Source organism: Catharus ustulatus, chromosome 3 (assembly GCF_009819885.2).
Source record: "Catharus ustulatus isolate bCatUst1 chromosome 3, bCatUst1.pri.v2, whole genome shotgun sequence".
Lineage (NCBI taxonomy): Eukaryota > Metazoa > Chordata > Aves > Passeriformes > Turdidae > Catharus > Catharus ustulatus.
Genome location: NC_046223.1, coordinates 55227589 through 55242377, shown reverse-complemented (window position 1 = coordinate 55242377; position 14789 = coordinate 55227589). Strand labels below are relative to the sequence as shown.

Below are 14789 nucleotides of genomic sequence, written 5' to 3'. Positions count from 1 at the left end.
ATGTGGTGGTGTTTTAAGTTTTCTCTTGTTCCTGGTGAGAAGTGAATTGAATCTGCTGTGATGACATGAAAGCAAATACGTTGTGCTTTGTTCCACTGCCTGTGAGACTATGGAAAAGAGGCTGAGCGGTAAGTGGATACAGGGAGATACATGGTTTACTTTTTTTACCCTTTGAGTTCAGTGTCTTTAACTGTCACCTGATGAAGGGGCCACACGCTGATAGATCTGACTGCAGAACTCCTCTCCTTTATTTTGTTTTTGCAGACAATTTTCTTGGATGATGATGTCTCTTCTTTTGTGCAGATCAGAGGTTCTGTTCCACTGTTTTGGGAGCAAACGAGGCTTCAGGTAAATAAGTAATCAGAAAGCCTACCTTGCTTCTCTCTCTTGCTATTTACAATTTAGAATTAACTTTTTAAATTTTTTTTTTTAAATTAACTTCAAAGCTCATTCTGTGAAAGTGCTGAGCTCTTGCATTTTAGGTTTACCTTGTAGGAAATTTTGTGTGTTTAGATAAACAGAACTATACCAGACTAATGGCTATAGGTGACTGAAGTTTAAATTTTTTCTGTGTTTGAATGCCTCTACAGGGAACTGTTTTTAAGGGACTGTGTCCTAATGTTATAAACTGAAGCTTACAGCTATATCTTTATAACATTTTCAGTTTTATTTGGAATAACTTATTCCTCTGAAATGCCTGGTTGGCTTGGTGATACTGACCTCCACAATACAACTGGAGTATCTAGGGATACCAGTGCTCTATAGGAGCATGCTACCTTGAAACAAAGTAAAATGTCTGGATGGTGTGGTTTTGAGATTTTGGTCAAAAGGGTAATCATGATCTAATCTGATCTTTTGTGAGGCGGAAATGTAGAATTTCATCATGAGATTATCGCATCAAATTTAGTGGGTTGCATATGGTCTGTGACTTGCAGTTTATATACTGTTGTAAGCCCAAATAAGAATCTTCCTAGCACACTCTGTTAAGAGGGTTAAGCAACTGAAATGAATATGCCCATAGATTTGTGTGTGTTAGTAGAGAAAGTACATCACATAACTGATTTTTGAAGATATTTTAAAGGTTATGTGATACTTTTTTTGATCACTAAACAAGAACCTATTTACTATTCAGAGGCACTGGATTTAGCACAAAAAGAAATTACTAAAGGATTTCTGTTATCTTTTAACACCATCTGGTGCAATACTTGCTTCTTTTTATAAAACAAGTTTTTCTGTATGATTGTGCCCTGTATCCAGCTGTATCCAGCACTGTTGTTCTGTATGTTACAGAGCCATCGAGCGTTCCCTCAAGTATTTTTGGCTAGTGGGTTATCTCTAGTTAAAAAGAATTTTTGATTTTTTAGTAGGCCTGGGTTTTTTTGCCTAATCTGGATTAGATTATGTACTCCTACTCCTTGAGTGTGAATGTACTGGCACTTGTGTTAGAAAGAACTGCAGAAACCAACCTCATGAAAAACAAATAAAGATGATGAATATAGGAAACAAGGCATGATCCTATCTGAATTTAGAAATGTAGTTTTTGGAGAGGAAATAAGCCCTCTGTAATAATGTTGTAACAGTAGCTACCATTCAAAAGGAACTTGAGGCTACTGTTGTTGATGTCTGTATCAAAAGACCTATTAGTTTGATGGTACAGCATTTAATCCTTCATAGATTCAAAACTTGAATCTCTGTTCTGATACTTTTGAAAGAAGTCAGAATACACAATGCATGGAACTGGCATAAATGCAGCCCTCTCTACCAAGGCAAGGGCTGTAAGAATGCTAGGCTCACAGAATACTCATGTGAGGCAATGTGTGCTATTTGCAAGAGGAAGCTGGCAAAGAGATGTGATTTGTTTGGCCATAAAAAGATGTGTAGGTATCCTTTGCTTAATGGTAATTGTGTTTCCACTTGTAATTGTAAATGTTGTCTAATAAAAGCTGGGGCTTTTGTGTTAAGGATATTATGTGTGGGGGTGGTTGGAGTCTGTAAGAGATGTCTGGTGCTGTTAAAAAAAATGTTTTTCTCTGAAGGAAAAAGGGAGACATCTAGTGACTTATGAGTCTTGCAGTTTAAGAAGTGTTTTCTCTTTCTTGGTCTTCTAATATTTTATTTTAGGTTGGTTCCCGCCATTTAAGGCTTAACAGAGGTCTGGAAGCCAATGCACCTGCCTTTGACAGGTACGTTTCATTCCACTTTGGAATTGACACAGCAGCCTGGCGTGTACCCAAAGTTCCACAACTTTGTCTTCCTAGAAAATCATGAGATGTGAAACATCTTTCAGATGATGTAGCAAATCCCCCAGGTGTGACAGATTGGTTTACTTAATTTAGTTACTTTTTTGGTGTTTTTTTCCTTCTTGTTTTCAGTGGTAGTTGAATCAATTTGGTACTGAGTGATATGCAAAAGAAAGGTTTGTGCAAACCTTTGTGAGCCAACAGATGTGAGTTTACACTTATGGTACACAGAATATGCTTGCTTTACCACTCTAACAGAAGTAGTTAAAGATTTAACACTGCTTTCACTCCATTCTGGATTTGGTCTTCTCTTCATTGTTTTACTCCTACACAGAAATAGCAGTGCCTTATTCTGTGACCAGTGTTGTATGATGCTATTATGCTGATGTTTTCTATTTTATGCAAAGACTGGCTTGTAAACGTTTTTAAACCTTTAAGACTCTGTTTGTCAGCTGGAAACTGTAGAAGACATGCATTAGCTTGATGCCTTTGAATGTCTGACTAGGAAATGCTGTTCTCTGAGGGTGTGTTTCTACTGATACCATGGGAACAGTGCCTGAAAAGCACATGAAGAATTTGGTCTGTGGGAAATTTTCACCTTGTAAGTGCAGGTCAAGTGATTAATTTGTTTTGGTTTGGTTTTGGCAGATCAGGTTGTGTGTTGATTTTGAGTAAGGCTCCTTTATTACCGCAGTTGTTAGCACACAGGACATTATTGACTGTTAATGGTTTTGCAACACTGAAGACCCAGATTAGATTAGAATATAAAGGGGCTGTGCACCATAGCAGTTTCTGCTCCAGAGGTTCTTGGCCTACATTCTCCAAGCTTTTAAGGCTCTTAAATCCTACTGAATTCAAGTGCCTTTGAGACTCTTGGTCTTGTGGCCATCTGGTGCTGTGGTAACTTGCCCTGCCAGTGTCCCTGAAGCTCCATCCTTAGAGGTTTGCCTTTCACAACAGAGATATTTCATGTAAGAAGAAAACAGTAGCTTTTTCAGCATCTTCTTCTACTGCCCATGAAATTGAGAGTACCTCAGGAAGGAACAACTTTGTAAGACCTTTTAGCCCTGACCCTAATACAGCTGGTGAATAGCTTTCTCCTAAGAAAGGTAAACATAAGGATAAACTTGCTCTATTTGTTCTTTCTCTTGTGCCCATAGGTTAGATGAACTTAGGGATCTCTCTCTTTACAGATCTGCAAAAGACAGTCCTTTGAAAATGGGCAAGGAGTAAGTGACTGCTTCTGTGGAAAAGTACACTGGAATTTAACAACCTGCTACAGTTTTTTCTGAGATGTTAATTTAGCCTGTTACATTTAACCATGTGAGAAATGGATAGTAATTTCATTAGATATTTTTTTCATCCTCTACCTCTCTCCATGAGAAATCCACAGGGAGCTTTGCTTACAGTATTCAAACAAGTGATTTGAGCTTCAGTATTTTTGTTGTAAGAAAGCAACACTGGCAGAGAGGTAGGATCTTGACGCTGGGATCAGAGGGGTGCAACTATATGGGATGAGCTGGCATACAGAGGACTAATTGCAGAATAAAGAATGCACCAGAAAATATATTTAGCTGTGTGTCTGAAGGCAGTGGTGATGACTTCTTTCTTTTCTCCTCTTCCATGATTTTCTGTGTAACTTATTTCTGGTTAAAGAGTTTAAAGAGTAATGCCAGAAGATGCGTTTTCTTATACTTTGCCATGACACGCTATTTTGCAGCATGTAATAATTTCTCCTTTTTGTGAGTGCTTATTTTTCTTGTCTATTTCTATCCAACTTCCTCTTAAATACTACTACAATGTTGTATGTACATGATGGAAATCAACTTTAAGATCAAATTCTTTCTTGATGAGCTAGCACTGCTTCTGCAGACCATGTATGCCAACTTAAAAAAGATGTATTGAGGGGAGAATGGGTGTTTTGGCATCTGGCTAAAAGCTCTTAACTTGAGAGTCCCTAAATGTCAAGCTTTGAGATTTTTGTGACATAGACCAAAAAATCCAACCCACTTGTCCTATTTTGTGCTCTTCCTGCAGAATATGGGCCAGACAACTTGGCTAAAAGGACCTTTGTTCTTGTCCAGTGCCACAGTTGTTATGATTACTCATCTTCCAGCTTGATTTGAGTTCAGAGTGAATGTTTCCATGTTGCTGTAGCTCAGAGATACTTGAACCCTGTCACCTGTGACATGTGTTTGGACCTCTCTGGCCTTAGCACGGGAGTTGTAGGTCCCATTGCTGCTACTGACTCTTAGTCTCAGCTCTGCAAGATGCCAGGCAATTCCTGTTGAAGTGTAGTATGTTTTCCTCTCTTCTTGTCTTTCCTGTGTGGTTCTCAAGCTAACAGCCAGGAGGTAGGAGTGTAAAGAGTAATGTCAAAGCTAACAGTGACATAAAAGATTTGGGGCCTATTTCCTAAGACACTTCTTTCTTTAAGTTCAATACAGAATACTGTATCTATTAATTGCATACTTTCACCATTTTTACTTTAATAATTGACTGCAAGGAAAACTGAGAAAGATGTCTGTAGATGGTGTGGCTAACACTTTTTGCTGGATGAAGTGATCACTACTTCGAATTTTGAAAATGGCAGTAGGCAACATAACTTAGTTTTGTTTAGTACCTGTTATGGTTACTTTTGCTGTAGGCATATGATGCTTCTGAAAGAGCAATATGGAAAACAAGTGATCGTTAACCTGTTGGGAAGCAGAGGAGGAGAGGAGGTGCTCAACAGAGCTTTTAAGGTAAAAGCAATAATTTTCATTTTTAAAATAATTTTCTGATTTCCCTTGAGCCTCCATGTTCTTCTGTTTTCCTTCTGGCCCAGGAGGTGATGAATAGTATTTCTAAAGAGATTATGTTAACTGTTTACCAGTATGTTACATACTGGGAATAGTACTTCTTGGTTTCATGGCTTAGTTTCCCGCACTTTCTTTCTGCTTATTTCTTCATACATTTACATACATTCTCTTTAACCAAACTTAAAAAGAAATTACCTGAGTACTCCTCAGGATAGTTCACATTTGCAAAAGCGAATCATAGCCACCTTTGACATTGTATGTAGCCACCTATGCAGTCAGGGGCCCCCTGGGATCACCAGAGCTGCCTGGGGACTGGGTCCTGAGCCTTGATGACTGAGCATGGTGACTTAGCATCACTAAGCTGTCTTGCTCTGATAGTAATGGGAAATAGCTATCTAACACTGATTGGGAATTGACTGCCTGAGCACCAGATGACAGTTTGATATATGGAGAGATATTTTCCTGGCCCTTAAGTGTCCCAGGTACAACTAACACCTGAAAGCAAGGATGTCAGGCATTATAGAACTAAAGCTGTGCTGTTTTCTGGTGTGGTATTCTTTTTAAAACTAGTGTGGCTTAAAGCCACAGATTGGCACTGAGTGGGATTTGCAGCAGTACAATAGCTGCCTGAATCTGGCTGGAGGCTGATGGAAGTCTGCCTCATTAAGTGCCTCCTGCTTTAGCAGACTGACATGGATACTTCAGAGACTGTGTTCCTAAAACTAACAATATTTAAGTACACACCTGTAGTAAGTGCCATGTATATACCATTGGTAAAGAATAATACCAGCAGTTCTAGCTGAAGCATTTGCTATGTGAAACTAAGCAAAATAAAAACTGTGGTTGAATAGTGGTGCCCGATTTTTTTTCCTCTCTGTTGCAATAGTAAACTTACAGGGAGTGTCAAGTTTTTTGTCAGTTTTTCTGTGTCACCATTTCCTCCTCCTGCAAAAGACCTGGGAAGGACTATCTACTTCCCTAGCAGAAAATTATGAAGTGAAGGTCTCCCCTTGTACAGAATGTGGCCAAAGAAAATGATTAATGACTAAAACTTGCGAGGCAGTGAGGAAGGCACAGGTCTGAAGTCTGTTCTTTGTTTCTGTTTTCAGCTTCTTACTGAATTTCTGCATGACACAGCTAAGCCTCTGTAATCTTTTGGTTTCCCTCTCTTTAAAACAGTTTTTCTAGTTTGTTTTGCAAACCCCACTGAAATTTAAAGATAAAAGAGGACCAATTCTGAAAAACTGAAATTATTTACATGGATAAAAATATGACATTAGTTGATAATCTGATACTGATATTTTCTCAAACTCTCACATTCTTGAAGATCATATTCTAGCCAATATCATGCAACCAGACATTGAGTCAGAAACCAGGCATCTCTAAGACCATCATAAATACCTTGCATTTGTTAATTCAATTTGAATAAATGCTGTTTTCTTTAAGTTGTTACATGTTTGTTTATTTTAAAAATTAATGAACTCTGAAAATTCCCTGTAAGCTCAACTAATTTAGACTGACATCACTGAAAACCAAAGCTTTGTATTAATTCAAAATTACTCCTTGGTCATTTCTTTACCTTTGTGTTTTAGGAAATGGATGTTGGGAAAGAATATAGAGTTAATTTTACTTTGGTGATTTTAAAGGGCTTGAATTAAAATTCAGGTAATGCATAGGAGTGTGATTAGGGTTGCAAGCTTGCCTCTTGTCATTAGTTTTTCCATCATTTTTTTGCTTTTATTTCTTTCTTTTCTCTCCACTCTTACTTCAACCTTTGTAATTCTTATCAGCGTTGGTTCAAATTATTCTTGTAATTACAGCTGCTGGCCTCTCTTGATCAGAATGTCACGGTTACCATTCATTTACCATTCATTGTCTATTACCTGAATCAAACCAGACCAAAAATCAATACTGTTCCCAGGAAATGCTGTTCCTCCCATAAGCATCCCCTATAACAGATGTAATTATGTTTACAGTAAAAGCAGGGCTGTAGTGTAGAGTTGCAAATACTCTGACAATAATTTACACTGCAGCAGTGGGTAAATGCCATCCTCAAGTGCATTACTAGTGCCAGCATCTGTCAGGGCAGATTGGGGTGTCAACAGTAAGAGTCTAATGAAATACATTTTACAGATCTCTTTCCAAGCACTGCCTTTAAATTTCTTTCTGCAGGAAAGGCTTAATGGCTTACTCAATACAGTTATGCTGGTGTAACTGCTACATGTACACTTTAAATGTAATATCAGTTTTGTTTTGTCCAGTGTGTGTCACAATGTAAATGGAGAAAAGCATCCATCTCTTGGGGTGAGAATGTGGAGGAGGGAAGAGAGTAGACAAAGGCTTGCAGAGTTTGAGTTAATGAAATGGTTCTCTTTACCTTTCTTGTGGAGAACAGGATGTACAGTAATTTCACGAATACAAACCGCACCATTTTGACTAAAATTTTGCTTCCACATCGGAAATGCGGCTTACACTCAGGAGCAGCTAACATGTGAATAATTTTCTGACATTTACAACCCCGAAGTGCCAGCCAGGGTGCTGAGCCGAGCACCTGCCAGTAAAACCCAGGATTTCGTGATTGTTACAAATTGGTTACTGTGTTGCACGGCAGGTGGGGCCAGCTCAGCGGCGGCAGCGCGGGGGTGGGGGAGGGAGGCGGGGGAGCTCCCTCCTTCAGGTGGGGGAGAGGCGGGGGGCTCTGTGCTGACATCCCCACGGCTCGGGGAGGAGGCGGGGGCTCCGTGCTACCATCCCCATGGCCCGTGGGGTAAGTGGGGGGGCTCCTGCCCCTGCCTGCCACAGCAGGAGCAGGCAGGCTCCACCCCCGCCTACCGCCGCCACAGGAGCGGGGGTGCTCCTTCCCCGCCCGCCGTGGCGGGTGCCGGCAGGCTCTGTCCCTGCCTGCCACCATGGGGCAGCACTGGGCTGGGGCAAGCAAGCCTGGCAGCAGCGGCAGCCGGCCCCAAGCGGCCCCACCGAGCTGGGCCACCTGGCCCAGTCGGCAGCCCGGAGTGGGCCGAGCCTGCACAGCCTTAGCCGAGCCAATAAACCCCGCGATCCCGCGATTCTGTTACTATTTGGCAACTTTGTTGCACGCGTGTCCTCCCTGCGAATGACAGAGTGGCTTATACTCAGGTGCGGCTTATTTATGGACAAAGAATGAAATGTTTGCCAACACCCAGAGATGCGGCTTATAGTCCTTGCGGCTTTATTTCGTGAAATTACTGTATTACTGTTGTAGCCGTTGCAGATACCTTAATGAAATTTGTGGTGATTACGGAAATGTGTGTGAGGTCATTGAAATTGGAGATGAAATAGTGAGGCTATTTGTGCATCTTCTTTAACTTCTGCAGTTTACCACAAACACTTTATAGTGCATTTCCCAGGGTATAATTGCTTACTTACTTCCTCCCCCTGAGCCTGCCTAGATCATTGCTAGTGCTGTCCACCCTCATGCTCATGCACTGCAGGGCTGCCACCAGCCAAGGCATAATTCTGATGTATACTTTACAGTTACAGTTTGAGTTCCCCTGCAGGAAAATTGGGTTCTAACAGTCAGGTTTACTTCTGTGAAGAAAACAAACGGGGAACTTTGGTTGCTTTTTTCATGTCTGGCCTCTGAAAATTCCCTACGAACTATGTGATTAACAGTCAAGGCTTATTAATGATAAAATCATGCTGTTATCAATCCTTACATGTGGCTTGAGCAGGATTTGTTTTCCTTCATTCTCTTATCTAAACAGAAACTGCTATGGGCCTCTTCCCATGCGGAAGACAGTCCCATGATAAACTTTGACTACCACCAATTTGCAAAAGGGGGGAAAACTGAGAAACTGGAAAATTTGCTGAGGCCTCAGCTGAAGTTGCACTGGGAAGACTTTGGAATCTTCACAAAGCGCAAGCATGTAAGTCCATGGTGAGTGTCTCTGCCCCTCTGTCCCAGTGTAGTGCTTTGTCCTGGCCTTCCCAGCTTTCTTGCTGTGTTTGGACCATGACTGTAAATTGACCATCTTGAAATAAAATTTGGCAACAAAGTGTAGTCTTGGTGCTAAATCAATGATTTGGCTTAATTACATCTCCATGGTTTCAAATCTGCAAATTTGTTAGTGCATGGATTTGCTAATATAGTATTGCAGATGTAGTGAAGTAATTAGATGTGTTAATGGAATATATTGTGCACAGTGTGCTTGCACTGTCGAAACGTGGGTGGGTATATTCAGGCTGAACATTTGATGATCTTGTTCGGTCAACTCATGATTAGATGTTATTTTAAAATACACCATTTTCTCCTCCCTTCTCTTGTGTTTGGTTATCAAAGTCTGCAGACAGGTACTTTTCGAATGAATTGTTTGGACTGCCTGGATCGTTCTAATAGTGTACAGTCCTTCGTTGCCCAGGAGGTGAGTTTGTCAGAGGACCTTCCGTGGGATACCGGTAGTACATACATTGCCTGTTCCATGCGAAAGACAGGAAAGAAGCTGTAAGTCTCAGTTACATGGGTCTGTCTTGCCTGCTCTATGATACAGAATGGTGCTGGCTGGAATACTGAGGGCAAAAAGCAAAAACACATTTGTAAACAATGTTGGTTTCTTTTTTGTGTTTTTTTTCCTCCATCTGCACCTAATCCAGATACTGTTTGCTCAATTAGAGAGCCTTGATTTGAATTCTAAACCTATAATTGAGCGCTTTGTGGAATCCTACAAGGAGATGTGGACTCTCAATGGTCAAAATCTGAGCAGAGTATTTAGTGGCAATCGTGCTGTTGAGGGGAAGAACAAGGTAAAGAAAAATGGCAAAACTCTTTATTTACAAGTAAATAAAGATGTCCTATTTGTACTTCAGTGCCACTTGCATTTGTAATTCCTATCTGATGTAGGTTGGGAAGCTCAAGGATGGTGCCCGCTCTGTGTCTCGTACCATCCAGTCAAATTTCTTTGATACAGTAAAGCAAGAAGCCATCGAGTTGCTGCTCATGGGTGACTTCTACCGAGAGGAATATGCAGACAAAGGCAAGATGCTCATGGACCAGACTGCACTGCTGGGTAAAGCCAGTGTAAACCCTTCCCTTTGTTTTTGCATCTGCTTTTAGCTGTCAGATATAAGCAATTGTACCCTTTTGAAAAAGAAAAAAGTGGCTTTTGCACAGAGCTGTTGTTTAAAGTACTACTTTCAAGTGACCATAGCACAACTCTTGTGCATATTTCTCATATTTTGTTTTGAACTTTTGAGTATGTTTTTCTGCTCTTCGATAGTGATATTCCCTGACAGTTTAGAGTTGGACCAGATGGAAGGATTTTAGGGCTATATTCCCAGTCTGTCCTATCTGAGTTTATCTTGAGGAAGTCTCTTGAGCTCAGCCTTTGTATCTCCTTAGTCATGCCCTTGCTGTTTACACATGCTTTTAGCATTTGGATCTATAAAGGCACATCTCCGTTATTTTAGTTCATTTCCTGCTTTGTTCCAGGTCCCTAATAGTCCACAGCATAGACACATTTGTTTGCACCCATCTAGAATAAACTCAGCTCTCTCTGAGAAGATATTTATATTCAAAATATAGGATCATTTCACCCACAACGAGTATTTGGTGGCCAGTTTACTCCAGAGAACCATTCAGCACCACTTCAGTCCTGGGCTGGTTCCCTGATGTCAACCACAAGGAAAATATAGATTACTTCTCTATGCCTGACTGCCAATGCAACTCAGGTGGTTAAAGATTAACTCTAGTTCATTTGCTGAGACAGCAAAAGCACACTGCTAATTTTCTATACTCAGAAAAAGTTAGTAAATATAGCAGGGTTTTTTTGAGGAGTTCTTATTAGGCTAGAGAGTCATGGCAGTGTTAGATTTGTACTGATGTGAGATTGTGCTTCTCTCCATCTTTCCTTCCACATTCTAAACTTCTAAGGGCTTAAATTGTAACTTCTGACATATTTGATTTCTTGTTCTGGTTTCAGGAATAGAGTTCATTGGCTTCCTAGTGTGTGGTATGATGTTGTGTTTTGGATTTAATATGAGACTAGTGAATGAGTGAGGGTGTGTTGTACTTGGTTGCCAGCTGGGTTTAAACCACAGCAGGCTGGTAGAACACTGAGGGTTTTAGTTGTTGCTGTATAGTGTTTGTATTAAGTCAAAGGCTTTCCAGCTTCTCATCCTCTCCCATTCAGAAGGCTGGAGGGCTACAAGAAGCTGGGAGGGGATGCAGCCGGGACAGTTGACTCCAAATGTCTAAAGGAATATTCCAAACTAAATGATGCCATGCTTGGTATATAAATTGGGGAGGGGGAAAGCTGACTTAGGGCTGCTGTTTTTGAACTGGCTGGGCACTGTGCCACACTTTTTTTGTATATTCTAATTCTGATATTCTGATATCCTTTTTTTCCCCCTTGTCTGTCCCGTTAAACTGTCTTTATCGCAATCCATGGGTTTTCTCACTTTTACTCTTGCAATTCTCTCCAGCATTTTGCTGTAGGGGCAGGGAGTGAGTGAGTGGCTGGGATAAGCACTACCAAGCACTCATTGCCCGATGGGGTTAAACCATGACAGTGATGCAGACTAAACAGAAAAGATTACAGGAGATAAAAGAATTTTTTGCTTATTACTTGAAGAAGTACAGAAAAATGTAAGCTGCAAGTGAGTAACCAGCCATTCCCAGGCTTTAAAGGGAGCCTGGTTTGTGGAAGAGAAATTGCTGACATCAACCTCAGTTATCTTGTAGCTATTGCCATTGCCATAAGAGTTATTCCCTACCTTTTGTATTGTTGCACTTAGGGTAGTATTATTTCAGAGTGACTGTGCTGCTGCAGTGTAGATGGTTTCTGTCCTTTTACAGCACATTCTTCTTTTACACACTATCTTTCTCTCTCCCCTCTTCTGTCAGTAACTCCAAGTATTCTGAAGGCCATGTCAGAGCGTCAGTTTGAATTCACAAGCTCCAAGCGTGTTCGTGTTGCCACAGGGACCTGGAATGTGAATGGGGGAAAGCAGTTTCGAAGCAACATCCTTGGTACCAGTGAGCTGACAGACTGGCTGCTGGATTCTCCCAAGCTCTCAGGGGTTTCAGAATTTCAAGGTAAGATTTCACAGTCAAAATGTGTAAGCAGCATTTGCTGGCGTCTCTAGAGACAGTGAGTCAGGACACAAGATTTGACCAGCCGTTCAAAGGCAGTACATTTTGGAGGATGTTTTCTGTCAGTTCTTAGGGGTGTATTCAGCCTCTCCATGCTTCTGCTGCTGCCCTGCAGAAGTGGAATGATGTGTGAAGAGCTCCTGACAGTCAGAGTTCATTGAACACTTTATAACAGTCCACGTGACTGTTTCAAACCTTCAGTAGGTCAGAATTCAGAGCTCTCTCTGAATCCCATTGAGGGATGTATCTGCCTATTCTGCACCCTGCATGTCATTTTCTCCTTCCACATCTCTGTTCTTTGTTCTTTATTGTGAGTGGGATCTACATGCTTAGGTGCCATCAGAGCATCTCCTTGGTCCCTTATCTGGAGCTAAATATATCTGTATAACCTGGACTACAAGCTTGTGTGGAAATGTTGCTATCAAAGCCTTCAGACAAAAAGATTTACTTTGTTGAAGGTTTTATTTCCTTTCTTTAGCAGTATAGAAAACTCTTATGCTTATGGCTTCATGAAATTGGCTGCTGAATTTCTTATTTATGGAACAAGGTCAGTTATTGTAATGGATTTACAAAGTTTTGATTAAGGTAAATGAAAAGGGAACATTCTGTCATTTAAAAATTAAGTGGTTGCAAAGCTAGAGCAAAACCCATGCTTTTGTTATTAGAGTGGAACATTTAGTTTCCTGCAGGCATCACAGGCATAGTGCTGTACGTAACCTTGTAGCTCAGGAATACATTCCTTAAATCCTTGGCTCCCTTGTTCAAGTTGTCTCATTTGAACCCTTAGCTCCTGAATCATATGTGATTGGGTGCAAACCACTGTATTCTGAGCAGCCTAGGTAAGGGATTAGTCTGTTCCAGAAACACTTGAGATGTGTTAGCACATGACTGTGCCCATAACACTAAAATGTGTTGAGAGCCTGTCGTGTGTTAGCCTTGCCAGACTGTCCTCTGAGAGAGCCAGAGGAGCAGGGCTACATGGAGCAGGCAGCTGTGACATGGTAGGTCTGAGTAACTTCTGGAAGAGAGCTGAGTTATGTGAATGGGCAGGGCTAAGGTGTGACCATGCAAATGTCTGTTCCATGTTAATATCAGTGCAGTGCCTGCACAAATGGGCAAGTGTTCCCAGACAGATGTCCAAAATTATTAATGGGAAATAAATGTGACAGTGCCTGTCTGGTTTAACTAGTAAAGGAGGCTAGCTGTCATGCTAGTTTCACCCTTGTGTTTGTACAGAGTTGCTGCATATTTTACTTTTTATTTGTGATTTCTGAGTCAGATCTGATTTAGGTTCCTATGTTTGTCTATATTTAGCTCTTCGTGTTGAATTAAGTCGCTGTCACTGTTGACATATGATACTTGGAAAAAAATTTTTTAGGCAATGGACAGACCTAATGGGTCAACAGATTTGCTTCACATTATTTTATGAGAGCATCTGGTCTTTGGTGTTTCCTTAGAGTAATACCCACAGAGCCAGGGAAGAGGGGGTGGGGGTCACTGTGCTCTAGGGTGATCTATCTAAGAAGGACTTGGAAGAAAGAAGGCAAGAAGAAACCTCAAATGTGTTCTTAATCTTAAACTAGATAAATTTACTAAAGGCATTGAGATGGAGGTGACATACTGGTGTGTGGATAATTAAGTTCAGTTACTTAAGAGTTTGTGTCAGAAAGGAAGACCATGTTGGGTAAAATGACAAGCAGGTAAGAGATGGTCAATAATGAGATGTGGCTTTAGTGATGTGTGGGGTGGGGGAGAGAGATCTTAAGGCTGCTACAATATAATGTTCTGTTCTGAGCTGCTTTCTGCAAGAAAGATGGAGACCAGCTGGTGGGAGAAAACCAGGAAAAAAATTTCAGAAGAACTGCAGGGGATGTTTTATGAGATTAGATTAAAGGAGCTATGAATATGTATAGCTTGGCAGGGGATACACAAGATAGAACTACAGGAAGGATCTCTGACAGAAATTAGAATACAAGTCATTAGAAGAAACAACAAAATAGTAATTCTGGTATGACTTCCTTCCTGCCAACAGATGATGATAACTGCCCTCCTGACATATTTGCAGTGGGATTTGAAGAGATGGTTGAGTTAAGTGCAGGGAATATTGTGAATGCCAGGTATGTAAAAAAAACCAAAACCAAAACAACAAAAACACCACACAAACAAAACCAATAACGAAAACCTCTAATCAACCAACCTGAAAAACCAACCAACCAAAAAATCCCTCGCAACTGTAAACAAACCAAACCAGCCAACCAAACAAAACCCCAACAAAAAGAACATAATCTTCCCAAAGGAACTGACCGTGTTCATTTTTTTGGTCACTTGTATTGAATACTCCCTTCCAAATCTGTTGTTTGCAACTATAGCTGGAAATATGTTTCCTATTAACAAATGTCACTGGGATGGTGTTGAAAATGCTCTTTCTCTGTGAACTTCGGTACAGTAGAACACACTATTTGCTAAGTCTCTTAAGTCTTTATGTTGGCAGAGAAGAATTCTGATGGTTGAGATTGATTTAACACTTGTCCTCAAATTCCTGTCTGATGTTGGAAAAATGTGCTCAATTAATTCAAACCTAATTGCCATTCATGTGGGAATTCTAAAATTGTCTAAAAATGT

The 14789-nt window shown here is 40.7% G+C and overlaps 1 protein-coding gene across 3 annotated transcripts in view; it reads left to right on the top strand.

Moving 5' to 3' along the window:
• Positions 1 to 14789, top strand: part of SYNJ2 (synaptojanin 2) — a 67394-nt gene that overhangs the window by 28509 nt on the left and 24096 nt on the right. For all 3 annotated transcript variants that reach the window (XM_033056786.2, XM_033056787.1, XM_033056788.1), the window contains 9 exons: positions 265 to 348; positions 2122 to 2183; positions 4888 to 4984; positions 8785 to 8957; positions 9360 to 9441; positions 9671 to 9820; positions 9918 to 10083; positions 11919 to 12110; positions 14200 to 14284. In XM_033056786.2, coding sequence (XP_032912677.1) covers positions 265 to 348; positions 2122 to 2183; positions 4888 to 4984; positions 8785 to 8957; positions 9360 to 9441; positions 9671 to 9820; positions 9918 to 10083; positions 11919 to 12110; positions 14200 to 14284 — 1091 coding nt within the window. The remainder of the gene's footprint in view (positions 1 to 264; positions 349 to 2121; positions 2184 to 4887; positions 4985 to 8784; positions 8958 to 9359; positions 9442 to 9670; positions 9821 to 9917; positions 10084 to 11918; positions 12111 to 14199; positions 14285 to 14789) is intronic.